The following is a 22359-nucleotide window of genomic DNA, read 5'->3' on the forward strand; positions in this document are numbered from 1 at the left end:
AGGAGAGAGGAAACGAAAAGTTCTGTGTTTCAATATCAATACTTTTCATTAAAATGACTTTTAAGAACAGCAATTTGTGCAGATTTAACTGAACTTTTAGCCACCAAGTAACCTGCCTTTCATACTACATTACTTTTGCTTCAAACACTGCCTTCATTGTTGCTGTAGCACAGTATCAATATGCTTTTTTCCCTAGTTAATTGAATTTAAAAATGTCCATATGTGTGTATCTGAAGTAAACCATACTTGCAAGCCTTAGTGCAAAAAATCTTGTGATGAAAGAGTTGCCTCAAGTGCTGTTACTTTCCAGGCCCATTACCCTGTACTCTATTTACAAGAAAGGAGATCAGGAATAAAATGTGCACGCTGTCACAGAAATCATTCAACGCCAACAGCAGCCAGCGCTAGCTGACGATTTGACTAGCATAATTCCACATGCTAAGATATAGACCTCTAAACAGATGGACAATGTCATCCATTATTCAAGTATTAGAGCTTTTACTTGAATTCAAAGCTACAATATTACCAGAATTTCAATCTCAGATTGGTAGAGCCTCTGGCCATTTTTGGAAAAAGCCATGTAAATGAAAGAAACACAGAGGAAAAAAAGAATAAAACTGATAATCCTTGAGATATGGAAATCAACCGCAGCAGTCAGATTACTTGAAAAGTGACACACACAAGAATTGAATAAATCATATTTTCTAGTTTGACATTTTTTTCAGAAAGCTAATGGCAGTTCTGTTGATATTTGGATAGCTTTTTTAAATCTATGTAATAAGACTGATTTTAAGGTGTTTGATAACCATATGAACTACAAACTAAATTTCAATATACAAACCCTAAGCAGAAAAATAACAATAATTCCAACCTCTCCCCCTCACAAGCAGCTGAAGGTTTTATTACAAAAGGTACCTTCTAAGACCTAGAGAGCAGACAAGAAGAACTTTAAGTCTTAATTTGTAATCAAATTTATAACAGTTAGCCTAATATGGATGGGACTATTAATAGCATTGCAATAATAATGTAGAAAGACATAGATTGTTCAGGAATTTTAGGCTGAGGAAAACACAAGAGAAGATACTTATTCATTCAATAAAGTTGAATAAATTTTATATAAAGTTCACAACATAGCAGAAAATTTGTCTGATGGAAGCTGTGAAGTGATAAAGGAAGAAAGGGAGTGGGGAGGACAAATCAAGGAAATCACACAGAACAGGAAACAGATCTACTGCAAATTGAAGCTTACAGAAAGAAAAAAACTAAGCAAACTAGCACTTCAAATTCAAAGAATTAAAAAAGGACAAAAACCTACATTTTTTTCTTAATGAAGTAGAAAATGCAGAGCATAATCAATTATTTCTCACACATAAGAAAAAGGAGCTTATAGTTTCTAAAATGAATTAGAAAACTCTGACAAGGTTAGGTGTTACCAGTGGTTTTTTTACATAGTGGTACAGATGCAACTTCCAGAAAGGAAGGAAGGCAGGCAGGAAGCCAATGAACTGCCAGCTCTTAAAAAGAAGAACACTTGCCATTCTTCTGTTTTCCCCTAAGTATCCACTAATGGCAACTGCTAAGAGGACATTAGGATTGATTGATCATCAGTTGACTCATCACGGCATTTCTTATTCCAGAGTGAAAAATCATCCAAAAATCCCTTGTTCTCAATGAACATAAATTGCTTAATCTCTCAGGATGTACTCTCTGATACATCCCAGAGACTTGTACAGGGCCATTACCCTCTTTCTACAAATAGTGACAATAAATAGATTGAAGTTCAAAAATAATAACGCTAGCAAGACAGTTTCCTTCATCTCCGTTTCCAGTACTCCTGAAATACACTGTGATCTGAAACTCATTTACATATTTCTGAAATTATTCACCTACCAGATAAATTTCATGGTATCTTCTTGCTCTCTAGGAAAAGTTAGAAAACATGTAAAACAGAATGTATGTAGAAAAATAAATAATTTGCTAGAAAGCTCAAGTATGACATATTCCTTACCTATTTTAATATGCTATCGCTTTATTATTAACTGTAGCTCATACACACAAGTGGCAACTTCCTTTCATACAATATTCAGGAAGTATGTCATAGCCAAAGTGAAAAACATTGAAACAATGACTACACATATGAGTGCTGAAAAACTACAGTTTAAAAAATACTGTGGACAAACAACATTTTAAAAACAATCTTGATATAAGATTTAACTATACAGTATACATTTTAAAAATATCTTTAATGGCCTGCAACCTGTAATATGCCACTAGATGGCAAGTTTGGACAGAATTAGCTAACTTTTTTATAACACAGTGTGATTGCTTGAAAATTGCAAGTGCATGGGAAAGATCGATACTCACAACAAAGAACGAAGGAAAAAAAGCACAAAAAAAGTATGAGATCGATAACCTCCAAGTCTTCTGTATACAGCGTATTTAATATTAGTCAGAAATGTTGAATGAGTTTTAGTTTTGTTTTTGTCTGCCACACAAACAGATAGCTGATTATTTTGAGTTTACCACTGACAGACAGAGAAGAACTTGTTTTAAATCTGGTCACAGACAGAAGCACTGGCTGCACCAACCATGAGAACCGATGACTTGGAGGAAGGCTGGAAAGGTAAGCAGCAGAGTTCCATCCTGGGAAAATGGACTTCAGCTTATTTAAGGAATTGCTCATTAGGATTCCTTGGAAAACAACCACAAAGGAAAGGGTACCCAGGTTGTACAACCAATCTGTAAAGTAAACTTATAGAGAACTTGTCTATTCTGAACCATTCTGCTATGCAGGAAGACCAGACCTGATTGGCTAAACAGGGAGCTTTTTGATGAACTAACACACATAAAAAGAACATGTGCACAGTGGAAACATGGACAAGCAATGAGAGAAGTATAAAAAAACATAATCTGGGTATCTACAGACAAAACTCAGTATGGTAAATACCCACCAAGAGTTAATTTAGTGCTGTACAGTAGGGGTAACAAGAAGGGATACCACAGATTCGCAACGTTCCAAAAAGTTGTTCAGGGAAAACACTGGTCCACTGACATACAGGGAAGACAACCTAGCAACAGACAATGCAGAAAAAGCTGAAGTACTCAATGCCTTTTTTGCATTGGTCTTCAGAGGCAACTGCACCCAAACATCAATGTGCACCAGCATGATCTGGGAAAGGAAGAGGCAGGAAACGATGGAATCGTCAACTGAAGGAGTACTCAAGAGAAGCTGAACTCATTCAGATTCACAGGGGCAAACAGAATTCATTGAAGAGACCTGGAAAAGAACTGGCTTATGCAATTATGAATTTGTCTGGATCTGCTTTTGACCTGCCTGCCACACAATGAATAATGTGACACATCACATATTTTTCCATCTATAAGGAATGTAATGACTACCATACCCACCTTTCAGGCACTTTAAGGATTAATGAGCCTGTACTGTGTTTTGAAAGTACAATCTAAATCTCAAATACCATCCAAGTCATATGAAAACACTCAGCTGTAGTATGTCCCTTTGTTCACTGATTGATACTGTAACCAAACAAGGATGTTTGGCTATATGATGGGAAGAGGCATCCAAGGAGGAGCTTTTACAGTTGAGCTCCGCTAAAGACAGACATCTCTTTTCTGTGCTAATGTAAGGGTCACATAGAAAAGGAGCAGGAATCAGATAAGCATGCTAGGAATAAGAAGCAACAGTGCTAAATGCACTGGAAAACAACCACCTCAGTGATCATGAGTAGCCTATATTGCTTTTCAATCACTTATTGCTTTACCCCTTCAGAACAATACAATACGGTTCTCCTGTGTTTGAAGTTGTATTCAAAAATAAATAAAAAAAAGGAAAAATAAGTTAAAATTACTGCTCTATATGTTCTTCACAGTTCTTCATAGCAGTGTCTCAAACTGAAAAGTACTATACAGTCAGCTAACTGTTTGAATTATAAGGAACTGTTCTGTCTCCAACAAATACCAGAACGTCCTCAGGAATAAAGCTCTTCATTGTCTCATTACACTCCCTTTCCCATTCACTCTGGACTTTCAGTTTTGGTCTGCCCTATCATTTTCCGTAATTTTCTGTATAGGCTGCAAACAAAAGATGAAACACACTTTCTACCTGCTTTTAAGTAAAAATAAATCCTGTCTTATAAATCAGTTCTTTCTGTACTTTACCACAAGCTTACGGTTTGATATTGCAGAAGTATGTAAATAAGCACAAAAATTCTTAAGAAGTATAGCAAATAATTAACCCTACAAAATTTCCTCATTGTTAAATTCAAAGCTACTATTATCAGGTAACAAAATAGTGATGAAGTAGAAATTAAGCCTCCTGTTTACTTGTAATATACATGTAAAGCTCTCCAAACAAAAACACTACATAAGAAACAAGCTGTATTCAACTGAACACTGAATTTGTCTTGTAGGGTAAATCTCAATCAACTGAAATGTAAGTAAAAGCCTTACCTCGTCAGAAGAGAGAAGGTAAATAGGCGTTAAAGGAGGAATTTCACTTAATTCACAACTCAGGCCAAGTGATACCAGGATCTCCTTGAGAACTTCATATCTCTTGGTATTGCTCAACTTAAGCAAATTAAAATCCTCTTCAGTTTGGAAATCCACAGAATTGATATCCAGTTCCAAGTGCACCTGGCAGGATATGTGCAAAGAGAACTTCAAAAATCATTTTACTGGCATTACACATTTTAGAGTGACAGAGAGAGATGGGCACAAGAGTTCCAAAAGCAGCTCTGTCTTGACTCTGGTTGCTGAACTATCCAGCACGACTAGTGTCATTTAAAAGTCTCATGCTTTCATCATACCTACATGTAGAGTTTTATCATCCTAATAAAAGAGGGAATACCTATACATTTATAGGTGTCAGCTCAGAGACCACAGTTGCCAGCATGCAACAATTTTCTCGAAAACTACATAAAATATCCCTTCTAAATAAACCGATATTCTCCTGGAGGACTTGTTCAAACCTGTAAGTATTCACTAATTTAAACTTCTTCTGGGGCATTTTATGTCTGTTAGCACCCTACAACCAACACCAATACTGGTCACATTCCAGCTTGTACAAGAGAATAATTGCATTAATATTGAAAGACCTTTATCAGAGGTTGCACAAGATGAGAGGAATTCAGCCTGAGCAAATCCTTACTGTGTCACACAAATTAAGTTACCATCAGCACAGTTAAGGAAATGTCTCTGAAAGTCAACTAAGAACCCTACAACACCACTTTGTAGAGAATCACATCTCCAGCTGAAGCAGATGTTTAAAAGTAGAAATGATATGCATTAAAAAAACCCTTCTAGGCCTTTTTTTTTCCTGTTTCAAAATATTTAGAAGCTTTAGCATTCTGCTATATGCACATTCATTTAATCAAAATCACAAGCTGTTATTTGTGCTCGTCTTCCACTTTGCACATTTTAACGATGTTCTTCCTCTTTTATAGATGATCTACTTTACTGGAATTCAGAGAAGTCTGCTGAAGGTAGGGGGGGACAGATATGGAAAAACAGAAGAGCACAGAAAAAGGGAAACAACTAGTCTGTGACAGAATATTTAATGGCTGATGTCACTGTCAACCCCCTGAAGAGAAAACAATAAGACTTTTCAAATCCAGACTGGAAGTCATTTAAAATTATAAAATGACACTCTAATCCTTTTAATCTGATTTTTGAAGCTACACTGTAATGCCCTTTTTCTGGGGAAAACCTCTGCAGTATTAAGTTTTATTACAGCAGAAGGATCAATTTAAACGGTACAGCAAAGCAGGTTTTACCATGGAACTTGCAGAAATGGATAGCAACAGTATCTAATCAATTTTCTAGTACCAGTATAGAGCACATGGGTGGCAAAACTTCCAACAAAAAGCTATAAACATGTTACTACATGTACTAGTGTCCAAAAAAACTAGCAGATTTAATCTGATAAACTGATGAGAGACAAAAACACTTCTCAGAAATGCGATGAATATTTCTGAATTGAGTAATTGCTAAAAAAGTGCATGCTACCTGCCATGTAAGCAGTTACATCTGAGTGGTTTGGGCTGCTGAGATAGCTCTCCTATAACTAAAATATTGGTAAAAATATCTCCTAGAACCTTCCATAAGGTTTGTTCAGCTACATCTCCATCTATTTCCATCTATCTCCATCATCTACTTAAATACTGGTAAATAAATCTTGCTCTGCTTTTCTCAATGTGCTGCTTGAAAGCAAAGACAGAGTAAGGGAAGTAATACAGTTGGGAACAGCCCTGCTAAAAACTAAACAAGCAAAACAAAAACAACAACAACCACATTTCTCTCTGCTCCTGCTGAGGCTAACGAAATGTGCAAGTTATCTTCATGCTCATTTTAAATCTCTCCCACTTTAATAGCACAGACTATACACTCCCAAGACATAGACTTATTTTCTAAATTTAGTGGTACATCTTATCATCCCTTCTATCACTCAAAACGTTAGCCAACTACCTGAAGATTTCAGTAGTCAGTGGCAAACGTTTACATTTAACACAGCCATGGAAGGTTCCTCACACCTCCTCCAGGAAGACAGAGAGTAACAGCAACAAAAAAAAATGAACACTTCAACTTAACTATCACATTTTTGGAAGGGGTGGGGTTCTGTTTATCTGGTTGCTGTTGTTTGTTTTTTAAACAGCAATCACAATACCTTAATGCTGAAGAGGAACCTTTTTGCTGGGATGTTATTATTCTTAAGTGGAGCTAGCAAGATTTTGGCTCATTTGTACACATTTCCCCTTCCACCCCCAACGTGCTCTGAGCTACTTGTTAGGTGCAAAATGTTAAACATATACAAGTTTAAATGCCAAAGGAAGACTCTGGAAACAAAAAAAAAAAGTGTTTCCAGGTGACCAAACCTTTCCTCTCCCCCCACAGAATTATAAGCATATATTACTGATTGAAAACATACTTGTCTACCTCTAGAAAACAAAAAAGGTTAATTTAAATTTTCAGTTTGTTTCGATTTTGATTGTAAATAGAAGAAATACATTCCAGACATATAAAAGTGTTTGTGTTTTTGTTGTCATTGTTTTTAATCTGAAAGAGCAGCAAGGCCAACACCATGAACCTATGGTCCGTCTAGAAATTATCTGTAGCCAGAACACTGCTAAAGAAAACATGAAACCATTCAGTTCATTCACAGCACTAAGTTACAAACAGAACTGAGAAAAAGGTAACAATATCAGCAAAACAGTACCAGCAGAGCTAAATCAGCAGTGGCATTCCAGAGCTATTCAGACTAATCTTTATTATAGTTACTTGTTCAAGCAAGAAATTGAACAGCAGTTTTGGGGTATACAGTATGCAACAATGGTAGAGGCCGGATCCTTCTCATTTACTACTCACAGATTTCCAAAGGGGTTGTCTACCTTAACCTTAAAACTTAGGAGGAGACTTCTTTAAGGTTTCTTGCGAGTTTTATTTTCTTTCCTCCTCTGACTTTCCACTTCACCATAATTCATACTTTTGTATGGAAGTCTATTTTTATGTTGCCATTATAACCCTTCTGCCTTCACTACCACTGCTTTTCCTGTTCCCATTTTCCAAAGTCTGCGAAGTGCACAGCTTTGTCACCATGCAACTTCCAGCAGGCACAAAAGGATAGCTCTGCTCTTGAAGATGCTTCCTTACTATGCATATCTGCTATCTCCTCTGCCACCCCTTGTGATCACGCATGATCTACAAATTCATGGCTACATGGTGGAGACAAGGAAATGGAACAGCAGTGACATTTTCTATCCTTCCTTAAGGATAGGATCAAGTAGAAACCATTCTGTGTTCAGCGTCCTTGTACGTTCACCAAGACATCCATCCATACTTGCCCCTTGAAAGCATCCCAAAGAACACACAGAAAGAACCATTGATTTTTTTTTAGCATACTACAACATTGTGTAGGAATGTGTAAATCGATGCTTTTGCATAAACAGTACCTGAGAAAGAATGGCTTCCCCTCCATTGTCTCCATAAGGCAGATGAACAATAACTATATCTTTATCAGCATTATTTAAATGACTCAATGGCTTCACTTTGCTGTTACTTTCCTTCCTTACTTCTTCAAAAATACAGCCACTGATCAAAAGGTTTAACTTCACTTCAGTGCTGTCAGTTTTAGAGACAACTAATTCATGAACAGTCTTCTTCAGTTTGTCTTTTCTCTTTATTTGTATACCACCAAATGTAAACGAGGAAGAAAACCCTAGAATCTTTCCACCCTTAGATAAAAACTTCATAAACTGTTCTTGGTTCTCATCAGAAATAGGCTCCTCTGTGGCAATGATCAACAGCAGTGCATTATCAATCCATGGAGCTTTCAGAACTTGTTCCTCATGCAGCTGGTAGATGGTGTAGTTGTCTGCATCGATGCATTCCAGGAGGATTGATTTTACTGGGTCAAATTCCACTTTTGCAGTTTCAGAACCAACATAAATCAACACATTAGGGGGCTTTCCAGCAAGGTTTACTCTCTTTATTCCTGTTGCCAGACAATCACCACCATTCTCTTCCAGTTTGCTATTGCAATGGTCAGAAAGTTCTGGAATGTCTTCCGCAGAGGCAAATCTGACAGATTCAATAGTGCTGTTTTCAAGTTGCAGACATTCGTGACAGCTGGAAAGATGCAAGTGATGATGCTCTCCAAAGCCTGCCTCTTTGTCAGATAGGCTGTTGGATTCATCTTCATACTTGCTTTCTTCCTCTAGCTTGGATTTCTCTTCTACCTCTGGATCACCTTGTCCTACAGACTCAGCTACTACTAACTTTGATTTAGCAGTAGTCCCGAGAGTAGCAGTAGGAGTTGCTTCATTCATCTGTGTACTGTTTCTACTCATCTCTTTTACAGACGGTGCCACCCGCGTCAACTCCTTCAGAGTAGATTCCTGTAAATGGACAGCTGGAAGAGTTAAATAATAAGAAAAAGGAGTTATAAAATTATATTAAAAGATCTATAACAAATATCACCATGCCAGCAGGATCTAGGTTTAATTTCTGTACAAATCATCTAGCATACTAATAATTCCACTAGTTTGACACACTAAACCCTACCCCTTTGAATATTAAAAATTTGCACTCATAACATGTTATTTACTCTAATGACTATTTGTTTCAGGAAAGTCTGACAGGGCATAGCACTTGTCATTTACAGGGAACATTTAAATAAACACTAATGCTCTTTGGAAGTACACAAATATTTGGACAAAAATAAAACCTGACAGCTACCGTATGTGATCCAGACATGTTCTTAACAGAACAGTAGTCTATGGGAGGAATGGAAGGCAGTTTTCACATAAATGCATCGGCTTGTCAGCTTATATTATTTTGTCCATGACTAAAAAAAGTACAAAATGAAGCAAGGGAAGTACCTTTGGAAAAATACTGGTCTCTTAAGGAGGGTAGGGTGGAAAATTGCTTGCTGTTATTTTGAAATAAACTATTTTGAAATAAGCTATTCAAGTGATGATATTGGGTAAGATGGAAACACTGAACTATGTCTCTTGCATTGCTGTAGGCAGCAAAATAAAAGGTTTTGCACAAGTAAGAAAGGGAGAAGAAACATCTGAATTGCTTCTAATCTGCAGAAAGGGAGACATAACCAGCCACAGCAAGACATGAGCTAAAAATCCAAGGAAAACATAACAAATTGGAATGTTTAAACTCTCCCTTCCCCCCTGAATGGAAATGCAGAGATAAACAATTTCTGGCAAGTACAAATGAGAAAAGAAGGGCAATGATGCCTATTGTTATTAAAACTTGTAAGCAAACTGAGAAAGAGGAGAGAAAAATTGCTCTTTATATGGTAAACAATTTCTTTCAGCTTCTGAGCCATGGAAATATTTCAAATCAAAGCACGCAAAACTTGACTGAATCCCCTTCCACTCCCACAAGGCCAAATAAACTTACTAAGTTGTTGTTTGTGATTTCTTATATAAATTCAGTGAGAAAGTAGATTAACAGAACAGTCAACTGGCACACAACACACCAGATCCAAATTCAATTCTTTCTTCACTTAAGAACACTTGAAATCCCTTGAATCTACATCCCTTTGCCTACTTTGGAGTGCAAATTTGAAGTATGAGTTTTCAGACCCCAGAAGGATTTTACAGCTACCAGCATATTATTCCATCAAGAAACTCCGTCAGTCTCTTTTGAAGCAGTTTTAGCATGCACATAGTACCTGAAGCAAAATGAGCCAGGAAAGTGGCTCTCCGTGACTCTTGGGAAACTATCCCAGCTTCTATCCCCTGCATGCATGCATGAACATTTTTGCAAAACAGCACCAAGAGAAGACTGAGTTTCATGCCAGGTATATTTGCCAGCATATTCCTCATATTCCTGCCAGCTTGCTCCCTAGGTAGTTGTTCTTGATTTTGCCATTCCCTGGCATGTGCCAGTGCACTATAATCTACATTTTTTTTTTTAAATGAAAAAAAAAGGCTTTTTCTCTCATTTTGCAGTGAGAGTAAGGGGCTATAGAGGGATCTTTGCAGCCCAAATCACTGTATTATTGTAGGTGACCTCATGACCCCACAGTTTTATCAACACAGATGAGAAGGCACAACTGGAGAAGAAGAAACAAGACTGTTGTTGAAGAAAAAAAAAATGGATCTAGTCACAGAGAGCCCACCACTTCAGAATACCCTAGAACGTACTAATGTGCAGTCCGTATTAGAACCATGCTGGAAACAAACGTTCAACTTTCATGAAGGAAAGAGAGGTGAACCTTGGACTTCCCACAGCTCAGACAACGATTCCATTTAAGTATAGTATTACAAATGGAACCACTACTACTACTTGTCATCTGTGTGTGATTTGCCCTAACTTCCTCCCTATCTTAGCTGAAGCTATTAAGCTAATGAGGACACAATTGCTAATAGCTTTGATATTATTAAAATTACCTCCTAAAAGAAATAAACCATCCACCAAAAACTCAAAAGTCAATTAGCACTGACAACATCCTCCTTCCCCTGGTTATTTCTCTCCATCTGTTCAGAAAGCATGTGAGCTCTTCTCTCAGTGAATGAAGATGCTCAGTTTAGAGCAATTGTTCTCAAACTGTGTTTAGCTTTGAAGATACTTTCATTTCAAAACAGAAAAGAAAACATTTGACTAAAACCTTCTGTAATTTTTGCAAATAGATCAGTTAATCTAACAGGCAAAATTTACAGAAACAGTATTTTCCAACTTAACCATCGTGATGTTTATACTTTCACGCATATTTGCAAAAGGGAAAATACCATCTTGGGTACTCAAGGATATCATTGTACTAAGGTTAATAATTATAGGCAGTAGCTTATGAGGCACTACAGGAATAAAAAATAATGTTTTTTAATTCCAATATCTTTGAACTATTTTTCTGTTATTTTTGTTGCTGTATTCATAACACATTCTGTAAAGAAAAACTCAGTCAAAAAGTGGTCTAATTTTTCAACAATCTTTATATTTGACTGTATTCAGCATAAAATATGACAGTACAAGAGTGATGAAATGCCTAAAATGACAACAGGAAGAAAACATTGCACAAAAAGAAAAGCATGTTTACTTATGTAGGTATGAGTATGAAGATGTAGGTATGAAGAATACAGTCCTAAAATAGCTATAAAACAGATGTTTCACCATTAAAAACACAGTTTACAAAAATACTTACAAACAATCTTGTGTGGCACCATTCCGTTATCCATTTGAAGCCTGTCTTCCATGAATGCTATTCCAAGGTTACTGAAATTATCTACACTTGCTTCAGCAATTAATTTATAAGGTTCCCCAGCTTTATAGGCCAATGGTGAACAATAGTCTGACCACTTCACAACCTAAGAATAAATCATACGCATGTTTTTCAGTTTGAAAATGATACAGCAAAATATCAAAATACCAACAGTATAATGCTTCTGTGAGATCAACTGCAAGTAAAACTTCCCTTCCTTCCCTAAGGATTCTGCTATTAAAAAGCCTCACAACAATAGGCAGAGCCAACAAAGGGACATTATCGAACCAAAAAAGCACAACTGGTGAATTCAAGTACCAGAAATAATTTTATTATTTTATCAGAAGCATTAAGTAAGCGTAAAAGATTCAAGTTGCTCATATACGTCAAAAATTCTGCTCTCCAGAAAGCCGTTATGAAAATTACACGCTTGGGTTCAGCTGCTTAGAGAAGGTTTGTGAAACCCAAACTATACAGTTCTAGTGGCTTGGAAAACAACTTTCATGTTTAACTGTAAAACCACCAGGTCAGCTGCATGCTTTAACATGCAGGTTAAACTCAAACTTTGAAATACAAGCGCAAGTAATAGCTTCAAACCATCCACACCAGAACACACAGCTGGTGAAAGCCAGCCCTCAAATTCATGACAGATGTAACACTCAGGTCCTGGACATAATGACCACTCACTGGTTAAAGCAATAACAATGAATTTCATAGAATCATAGAATCATTAGGGTTGGAGAAGACCTCCAAGACCATCTGGTCCAATCATCCCCCTACTACCAATGTCACCCATTAAACCATATCCCTAAGTACCAGGTCCAACCTTTCCTTAAACACCCCCAGGGATGGTGACTCTACCACCTCCCTTGGGCAACCCATTCCAGTGCCTGACTGCTCTGTCTGAGAAGAAATGTCTCCTAATTTCCAACCTAAACCTCCCCTGGAGTTTCTACTTCTAGGACCTGAAAGGTCATCTCTACGGCTCCGTACCAGGATATATTTCTGGGCACAATGGTATCAACCAGTTCTGAAGAAAAACAACATCTGCTTCTGGAAGATACCTATACTAGACCCTGACAGACTTGTATCACTGGAGTTGGAGCATCAGTCAGACTTCCCCCTACTGTCACTGCAGAAATTCGTGACCAAATCAGCCAGAATTACCCCCAGCTGACTGCCTTGAGTGATGTCCTGAACAGCACTGTCACTTTCCAGATGGAAGGGATTCCCAGCTGTGTAGTCCATTGGTGCAATACCCACAGCTGAAATGGAAGTATCCAGTTGTAGTCATCAGGGGTATTACTCTCAGAGCCTACTGCTAACTGTTAGCAATTTGTGATCGCTGGTAGCTAACATGTAACGATACATTTATGATACTGGCTTCCTCCTCTTTTGTTAAGTTGATTATCTACTCCCACAGCATTGTATTGACGTTCACAGCATAAAGGACTGATCTACACTCAGTAGTATGCTACTGCCGTGTTACTTTCAGCCACCAGACATTCAGCCACCTCCAGGAGAGTGGTGCTCATTGCACCTAGTGTTTTTTGGGAAGACAAACGTCATCACTCCAAATGTTTCCCCCTTCCTCTTTCTTTCCCCCAGCTGTTATTGCTGAGCATGACACCATGTCATATGGGACATCCCTCTGGCCAGCTTGGGCCAGCTGTCCTGGCTGTGTCCCCCCCAGCACCCCCAGCCTCCTCATTGGCAGGGCAGCATGAGAAGCAGAAAAGTCCTTGGTTCTGTGTAAGAGCCGCTCTGCAACAACTAAAACATCAATGTGTTACCACCACTATTGTCATCAAAAATCCAAACCACTGCATCATACAAGCCTCTACATAGAAAATTAACTCTATCCCAGCCAAATCCATGATATCATGTCTGGGGCAACCAGAATAATAATAAAAGTCTTAGGTCAGACCCCAGGGAAGAGGACAGGCTATGAAACATGAAACGCTTTGTCACAACCTGCATGGAGCTCTCTGATATCAGATCTTCTGTAAGACCAGAAGTGCTTCTTCTAATCCACATCGTAGACACATGCACATACCACCGTTCTGGACCAGAATTTTTCCAACAGCTATGCAGCTGCCATGTCTCTTTGCCCAGGAATTCAGCAAGAGGTCAACCATTCTTAGACACTCAAGACTGTCTAACCTTTCTCACCTTTCTCTCTTCTCCTTCTCTGCATGTCCTTCAAGTCAAGTCTTCTATAACCCTCTCTCTTTTCTTCAGCATACGACTTTGGGCTACCCCCTGTGGTAGAGGGTAAGAGACTCATACCATTTTTAAGATATCCTTTAGATATCCTTTCTTACCCAGAGAACAGGCACAAGCGGCTAACACCCATGTCACCTGTAAACTGTGAGAATATATTGAGGCTTTTACCATTTTTCATGGCACCAAGTAAAACATTAGACAGAATAAGAAGGAACAACAAAAAGTAGTTATTGCTGTTTAGTGCAAATAAAGTAAATACACAAAAGAACCTCAAAAAGTTAGGCTGCTGCCAAGACATACGACCTGGAATCCTGCTCATGCAACAATCCACAATGTACAAAAGTCCTCAGAAAGCACTTTCAAACCAGCCAAGCTTTTCTGCTTCTTCATCAAAATTCTGTCAGAATACAAAATGAAAGGCTAGCTCTCATTAAGAGATGAGAATTTCTTTATACTCCTCCTTTCTAGATCCACCCCAGTTTCAGCAGAAACCAGTCACAGATCACCAATTGCTGTATAAAGAACAGCTTTTCTTTCTAGAAATTCTTGTAGGCCACAGGAACAATCTATTCATACAATCCCTGTCTGTGTTGACAGCTGGCTGCCAGAGGTAGCAGAATTAAAAGCACTTCTAGTGAAGTGACATGTACACAGAACTATAATAAACAAAATAAAGCAGCAGTTCTTTTCCTCTTTAGTTTCAGTCTTTTGTCTGGACTATTGCTTTTGAGCTTGATAAATCAAATTCATTATTATTATGTCTATAAAAGAATGCAAACATTTTTCATTCTAAAAGAATGCAAACAAAAATCAACAAGATAAAAAAAACACAACCCACAATTCTGCCTAATAACAAACGCCAAAAGAGCTTCAACCCAGATGTTGCTTTTGTGGACCTCTGTTATGAAAAAGAAAAATAAATAAATAAATAAATAAAAGAGGAAAAAAAAAACTTCCTCAGCCTTGAGTTGCCTCTGAGACAATGTAGGGAGCACAACAGGCATCCTGTCTAGTTATCTCCCACGATCAGAACCCACCTGGATGATTCCTCGGACTTACACCAAAGGCAACAAAAACATCAACAAAATAGCTAATGTGGCTACTTCCTATGTGTTCCAAGGAAATACAAAGCGAGCTGGACCAGGATCAGAAGGCTTCAGCAGAAAAGGTCTCGGAGCTCTCAACAAGCTTTCAGTGCCTCTAGTCCTCACAGTCCGATCTTCATGGAGATAATGATCTGGCCTGATGTAGCATGGAGATAATGATCTGGCCTGATCTGGCACTTTACGTGGACATCATTCCTCTAGAGGGCAAAGACTACCACGTTCCAAAAGCATGCTCTGTTCTCCATTCAGAGGCCTACATGGAAGGTGAAGGTACTAAAAATTGGATTGCAGACACATCTGGATTTGTGCCTGTTCCGGATCTGTCCTTCTGTTCCTGTACTGAAGTTAGGTAAGTCTGTTTACCATCCACTCTGTTCTCAGTGTTCACTCCAGCAGTGAGTGCTCTGGATCGTCTCTCAGAACAAGCTGCCTGGAAAATGCATGTTCCTCATCCAGGGGAGCCGATGAGCCACCACCACTTGCAGACGTGACTGGTTTCCTTTAACAACAAAAAGGGCCTGGCACGCTGATGCCAGAAAGCAAGGATGACAGATGGTCCTGTGGGGTGCCGAGTAGGGACTGTTCGGGAAGACACCTTGCTGACTCCCTTCAGATGGGGACCCTAGCTTGTAGCGTAGCATAAAATAGCTTATTTATTAGAGAGGACTCTGTCTATCTTGGTCATCAGGCCAGACATTTTACTACTGTCTCCCCAGAGATATCCTAGCATGCCTGTCTTTCCGTATCTTCTCTTTCCAGTAGGCAGTATGGTCCATTCTGTCCTTTTCACTAAGGAGAGCGTACAACGTGCAAAAACAGACTGCCTTAGGAAGGATCTCAGGCAACCTGTACCACAATCAAGACTTTTCCTTCCCTCAAAGTTAAGTTTATCTTTTGCTTTGACTTACAACTTTTCTTCCCCTTCAGACCTGCATCCAAGCTGAGACACCCGGGCAGCAAAAATTCCTCATCTGAGGAAAAAGTTACTGGAACAACAAAATTTAGGGGAGAGAGAAGTTGTCTCAAGTTCACAGTAAGTTTTGATAGGGTCTGGATACTCCTTTTAAACACATAATTCATTCAGAGATGCTATATATACACACAGTAAGTCAAATTTTAGAACATCATCTTTTAAATCTGTGTCTTTCCTCTTTCAGCACAGTAATGGAGAAGGAACTTTAGGATTTCTAAGCATCTAGGATGTGAACATTTTCTAAGTATGCTTGCCATAAGGATTTCAGTACTAGTTTAATTTATATCTCTGGATGCCTCAAGAACTTTTTGTCAGTATTATTCATTAAAGGTCAAACACCATTTATAAGATTGCAAACAAGAAGTACTGACATTCCCTCGCTGCATTTTACAGAAAAGAAATGAATTGATTTGGGCCTTTCTTCTATAGACTTTGACAAAATTATCCAAATGTATAACGCCAAACTTGTATTTATAAATCACAATGGAAGGAAGCTTCCAAGAGAGGTTTCCATTTCAATTACAACTTTTTACACTCAGTCTGAGACTTGAAGAGCTTTTCAGAAATCATAACATATGCTTGCTTTGTGTATTTTTACTTTGGCATTTACTTCAGCTAGTGTCAGAGACGACATACTGAGCTAAGTGGACTTCTGATCTGCCTCAGTATGACAGCTCTCGAGCTGTTTTTTCCTGTTCAACATATATAACCATATATGCTTCACCCAATCATGACAGAATTCTGCAGTTTCCGTCCACAGACAGAGAAGTGTGCTACAAAAATAAACCACTCAAGAAAATGTCTATGGGTTTATTTAAAGTATAAAATAGAACTAAAGTATTAAGTGATCAAGTTTAACGAATAGCTTATATTTTTATTCCTAAAATCATTGTAAATGTACAAAATCTACCTGCCATTGATTTGTTTCCTTGAAGCATTTCAGAGTTATGCCTACCAAATGAGTTCTCCATACTACTTTCTTTGCAAGAAACAAAGAGAACTGCTTACCTCTTTTGAAGAGACGGGTACTTTCTGCAAGTTATCTGTCTGAGCTGAAATGCTTTCTGTCACAAAAGCTATATGTTCTGCTTCTAGTAATTTATCAGGATAAATAAAAGGAGAAATGAGAAGTAGACTCCATCTGTTTAAATCATCAAGGAGCTGAAAGAAACAGGAAAGAAAAATAAGTCTATATGGAACATCTGATTTAATAATTCTTTTCTAAATTATCCCCAGCCCAAATTCAAATCTGACCCTTCAGCTTAACATGAACACTCTCTGTAATGCCATGAGGAAAACAACTTCCCATGAGGACAAAAAGGGGTAAAAGGTCTGAATCATTAAGCAGAAACATGTCAAAAGTAAAATAAAAAGTGACAACCCAAGCTTTCAAGCCAATCCAGATTCCAGCTGTCAGCATTGCCGCAGGAGTACACAACTGAGTGGGCCACTGATGACAACCGTGCCATTGGCACCATAACTTTTGTGGGCCGTTTGCCACTGGACTCCGCCATCTGCAGCATCCTTCATTCGACCCAATCCTCTTCTCCTATCCACGCTACAGTCCACCCTGCCTCCTCCTTCCTTCTGTCTTCCCCCCTGACTACACAAACCCATGGCCCTGTTGCCTTGGTTCTGGTTCTTGATGGCAGAAGAGTGCTGCCAGCTCCCTGGCAGGGGCTGAGAAAGCAGTCTTAATGCATGGCCTGCCTGAGCAGTCAGGACAGCGCCAGTGCCGCAGCCTGGCTAGCACTGCAGGTGGCTTTCATTCCAGTCGGGTAACAGTCCTCCAGGAAACCTTCTGTCCCACAGCCAAATAATATACACTGCCTCTGCACCCACCTGCCCGAAGAGCAGTCAGCCCATGAGCCACAAATGACCCAAGAACCATACATTATATGGGTCTAATTTTTAGGATACCTAATTTATCTAACTTATAAAGTTTTAGGATGTCTTTCCTAAAGCCAGTTATATAATGACAGTTATATTTTGCTGACAGGTAGAGCCTCCTAAGAACTATCACAAATTCCTAATCTTAAAAAATGATTTGAAATAAAAGGAGAGGGTACTTTTTAAAGTATTAAATCTTCATGTACTAGCACCTAAATAATTCATTCAGTATGTAACTCTAAACTTAAAGAAATAAATCATTCAAAGGAAGTTTGCCCTTAAGGTAGTCCATCCACTTAGCAGACCATTGGGCAAGCACTTTTCTTCATTAAATTATAAAAATTGTTCCCTCACTCATCCTCATTAAGGAGCAAATAAAGCTCAAGAGCTGGCATCAGTATACCAAAAAACAGCATTAAGAACCTCAACACTTCTCAATAAATAATCTGTTCCCATATCATCTTATGTCAAATTTCACACTGATATTGCATTGAACTGTATTTTTCTGCCATATTTTAAAAGTGACAAACATCAAAAGAAATAGTTATTTCAGTACCACTGTGCTAGAAACAGGTTTTGTATGCCTTCAGTAACTTTAGGTAGGAATGTAAGAAAGAGTTGCCTTTGAACACGTTATATGTATATACATCACTCCACATGTAAATGGAAACAGTGCAATATTAAGTCTTGCTTGAAAAACTAAAATTAAAGGGGACAGACAGACAGGCTAGACTGCCTGACCAGCTTCACAGAGCACGGAAGCTGCAAGAGCAAACACTGCTACCTTCCACAGGAAAGTGAACTGAACTGATGAAGCTTTATACTACCTTAAGCGCCGGATCTGACTACAGATCAAACAACAACACTCGACAGGTTACCATTTACGACCCCTGCTATCTTATCTTAAGGAAGTTACTGACTGCAGCCCAGAGGCGGTTACGCCTACTTAGAAACCAAACTAGCTCAGCTAGCTTCCTAGAAGCCAAAAAACCATGAGAATTAACCTTTTTTCTCTTCACAGTGTCTGGGGACGATGCCACCCCTATCCGTAATGCCATTAGGTCAGAGCCCTTGGGTGTCACACGACCGAGGTGTAGGGTGGCAGGCGTCTCACACAGGGACTCAGAGTCATATGCAACTGGGAACTTTCAGTGCATATTTTTAAGGGGCAAATACATTTTGATTAAGAGAACTTTCACTGCATATTTTGAAGGGGTGAGTACGTTTTGAATAAGAGCCCTGACTTTATGCCAAAGTTCAAGAAAAAAAAAATGGATCTCTGGGGGGTTTCCTAACTGCCCCATGCACAAATAAACTGACAAGCTTATAAAGTCAGTCTGCATAAATAACATTACAGACAGGGAAAAAAAAATAAGTGTTTAGTGTGCGAGAAGCTCCTTCAGGAACGAGGAGAAGTGGTTTAAGAGCTTTAACAAAGCATCAATTAACTAGCGGTTAACTTTTCCTGGGATTCTCAGATTGCCACCACCTCTTTGACGCGGGATGCAACCCGCTCGTTAGAAAAAGGCGATATTTGATGATTTATTTGTGATTTTTTTAGCCTCGGGAGGGGACGGCCGCGCCGGCAGCGGGCCCCCCCCCCCGGTTGCCGTGGCGACGGCTCAGCCGTCGCCACGGCAACCGGGGGGGGGACGGCCGCTGCCGGCGCGGCCGCTCCCCGCCCCTCCCGCCTTGCCCCGCAGCGCAGCGCCCCGTCCCCGCGCCTCGGTTACCTGCGCCTCGTCCGTGAAGAAGACTTTGTTCCCCAGCCTGAGGCACACGCGCTCCTCGGGCGGCGCGGCGCGGCGGCAGCAGCGGCAGCAGAAGGTGAAGGAGCAGCGGGAGCGGTGCAGGCGCCGCACGGTGCGCCGGATGAGCGCGGCCGAGCAAGGCCCCCAGCGCGCCCATAGGTAGAGGTAGCACAGCGTGATCAGCATGGCGGGCGCGGCCCACCCCCCCCCGCCTTCCCCCCCTCCCCTCCCGCCTCCTACCGCCCCGCCCCGCCAACGGCCACCAACGGCCGGCAACCGCCGGGCGGGGCCACGCCCCCCGCCCCGCCCCCAGCCACGCCCACCCCCGTTGGCTCCCTCTCCCCCTCCCACCCTTCCCTCTGCCTCTCCGATTGGCTGCCTGCCTGCCGCCTCGCCCCTTTTAAATGGCGGCGATGGCCTAACGGCCCGCTGGGGTGGAGCGTAGGCGCCGCCGTTCGGGGTTCCCGCCTCAAGGGGAGGTCTCGGGGGACGGTTGGGGGGATGTGGTGCAGCCTGAAAGACAAAACTGCGTTTGAAACAAGGGAAAAGAAACTAATTAAATACATTAAATTAAATAACAGCCTTGATTGTATTTTTGTGTGGTGTGAATTGTCACAAAATTCCTGTGGGATGGTGTTTTGACCAATTTTAACCAATTCCTCAAGGAATCATTCAGCTCCTGCTCTCCAAAGTCAACACTGTCCACGTGAACAATGTTTTGAGGTGAAAGCAAGTATTTAGTGGTTTAGCATTGTGGGTTATGGGCTCTGCCATCCACACGTTACGCTACAGATGCAATTCAGAGGGCTAGACTCGTGTTTCTGTTATGGAAATGCTTCCTCAACCATCAGGTGTGTTGGATGAATTGTATGAAAGTATACGCCGTAGACAAAACAATAACAGCCAAATTTATTGCTAGCTTCCGTGCAGAAACATTGAATGAGTCTTCTCTTCCTCGAGAATGGTTCTGCTTTGCCACCCAACCTTATTTCAGTGTTCATTGCATCTTCTGGGGGTGGCGTCTCGGGTCACAAACACAGGAAAAACACCAGACATCAGATCCCGGACATATGAATAGCCACCAGAGGGCAAAGCAGGCATGAACTGACACGTTTGATTTCACTTAATTCGTTTAATTCAATTGGATTCACCAAATGAGAAACCTGAAATCACTGTTCTGAGGGGCCAGTTGTTGAACCAGGAGTGAAGAGTATATTGGGGAATAAAACTGTATGATGGGCATGTGCCATGTGTGCTACAGACACAACTTGCCACTAGGGTAGAAGCAGTAAACAACTTACACAAGGTATCCGCTACTCATCTGGCATGTCTATGCATGAAAGTTATTAAATAATTCTTATATTTTATGTGAAAGGTCTTGTGTAGTGGTAATACTGGGTTCTACAAAAAGAACACCTAACAGTCTGATCCTGGTGGCTATTTAGTGAGTAGAAGAAAAAAAATATATGAGGAAAACTGCAAGAAGACTAAAAGAAAGACAGTGACATCATCATTAAACAGTTGTAGCTGATTGATATGTAACAATCATTTCCTGAACGAGACATGAAGCTACATTCTTTTTTATTATTCTGAACTCAAGGTCTTTTATGCTCTTGGAAATTTACTAAAATAGGTATTCTAAAATCACAATTTTCCAAAAGGATCTCCAGCAACACCACAGTAGCATTGTAGATAAACAAGGAACAAATCAGCCATGCAGTTTGGTATGGGTATCAATATCAAAAAAACACCACCAGTACTATGGCAGGCATTTTTAGTACGGTGACAGACAATTTTATTTCTTTAAATCTGCACCCACAGCAGAAGCTTATCCAAAATGACAGGAATCTCTGACATAATTTTGATTTCTACAACACATGGTGGAAACGTTTGACATGTTCAGTTGGAATATCAAATAATTTGAACAATTCCCTCCCTCCATTTCAACCTTAAGAAGTATCACCCCTGTATCGCTACTATATCCTGTACATATTCTACAGAGAGAGAAACTAAGTCTCTAGTGGTTCTAACTTTGCATTATGCACTGTTTCTTTGTGTAGATTATCTTATGCAGGAAGTCAAAATACTTACACAGGCACATCAAAAGAAAGAAAACAAGCAAAGTGTACAGCCTCTAAAGAAAGCTCTCAGCTTTGGAATTCACTTTCTCTCTAACAGTTCAACAGCCCATGCATTGCTGACCTTCAGAGCACACTGCAAAACACAACTGTTTATATAACCTTTGCACAATGAGGAACATACTTTGTTTAATCCTTCAGTATTCAATGACAGCATTGAATGCTGTCAACTATATTTTGATTTTTTTTTAAGGTTGCTTTACCCTGCAAAACTTTATGAATATATGAGAAAAACAAGTCAAAACTTCCTGATACAAGGGAATCTAAAGCAGAACAATATATAGGCAAAAACAGTCACCATTTTAAGACAGTGAAATGTGGGAACATTCTCAATAAGAATAATTTGAAGCCATAACATTACTGTAGGTGTTCAAATTTCTGTCAGAGTGTAGCTTAGACTTAATCATGACAGGCTCTGATTAAAAGGTTAGGAATTTTATACTGGGAAACATTCTTTTTGTATTATTATAAAGTCAAGGCCATTTACGCACTAGGAAATTTACTAAAATAGGTATTCTAAAATAACTATGTCAATCAGTTTCTCTGT

At 39.6% G+C, this 22359-nt stretch overlaps 1 protein-coding gene across 1 annotated transcript in view; it reads right to left on the reverse strand.

Moving 5' to 3' along the window:
- HLCS (holocarboxylase synthetase) overlaps window positions 1-19932 on the reverse strand; it is a 126427-nt gene extending 106495 nt beyond the window's left edge. The window contains 5 exon segments of the mRNA XM_040577305.1: window positions 4468-4650; window positions 7962-8920; window positions 11672-11834; window positions 17042-17194; window positions 19657-19932. Coding sequence (XP_040433239.1) covers window positions 4468-4650; window positions 7962-8920; window positions 11672-11834; window positions 17042-17194; window positions 19657-19860 — 1662 coding nt within the window. The 5' untranslated portion in view covers window positions 19861-19932.
- Between the last annotated feature and the right edge of the window lie 2427 nt (window positions 19933-22359).

The sequence above is a fragment of the Cygnus olor genome, chromosome 1 (genome assembly GCF_009769625.2).
Source record: "Cygnus olor isolate bCygOlo1 chromosome 1, bCygOlo1.pri.v2, whole genome shotgun sequence".
In the NCBI taxonomy this organism is placed as follows: Eukaryota; Metazoa; Chordata; class Aves; order Anseriformes; family Anatidae; genus Cygnus; species Cygnus olor.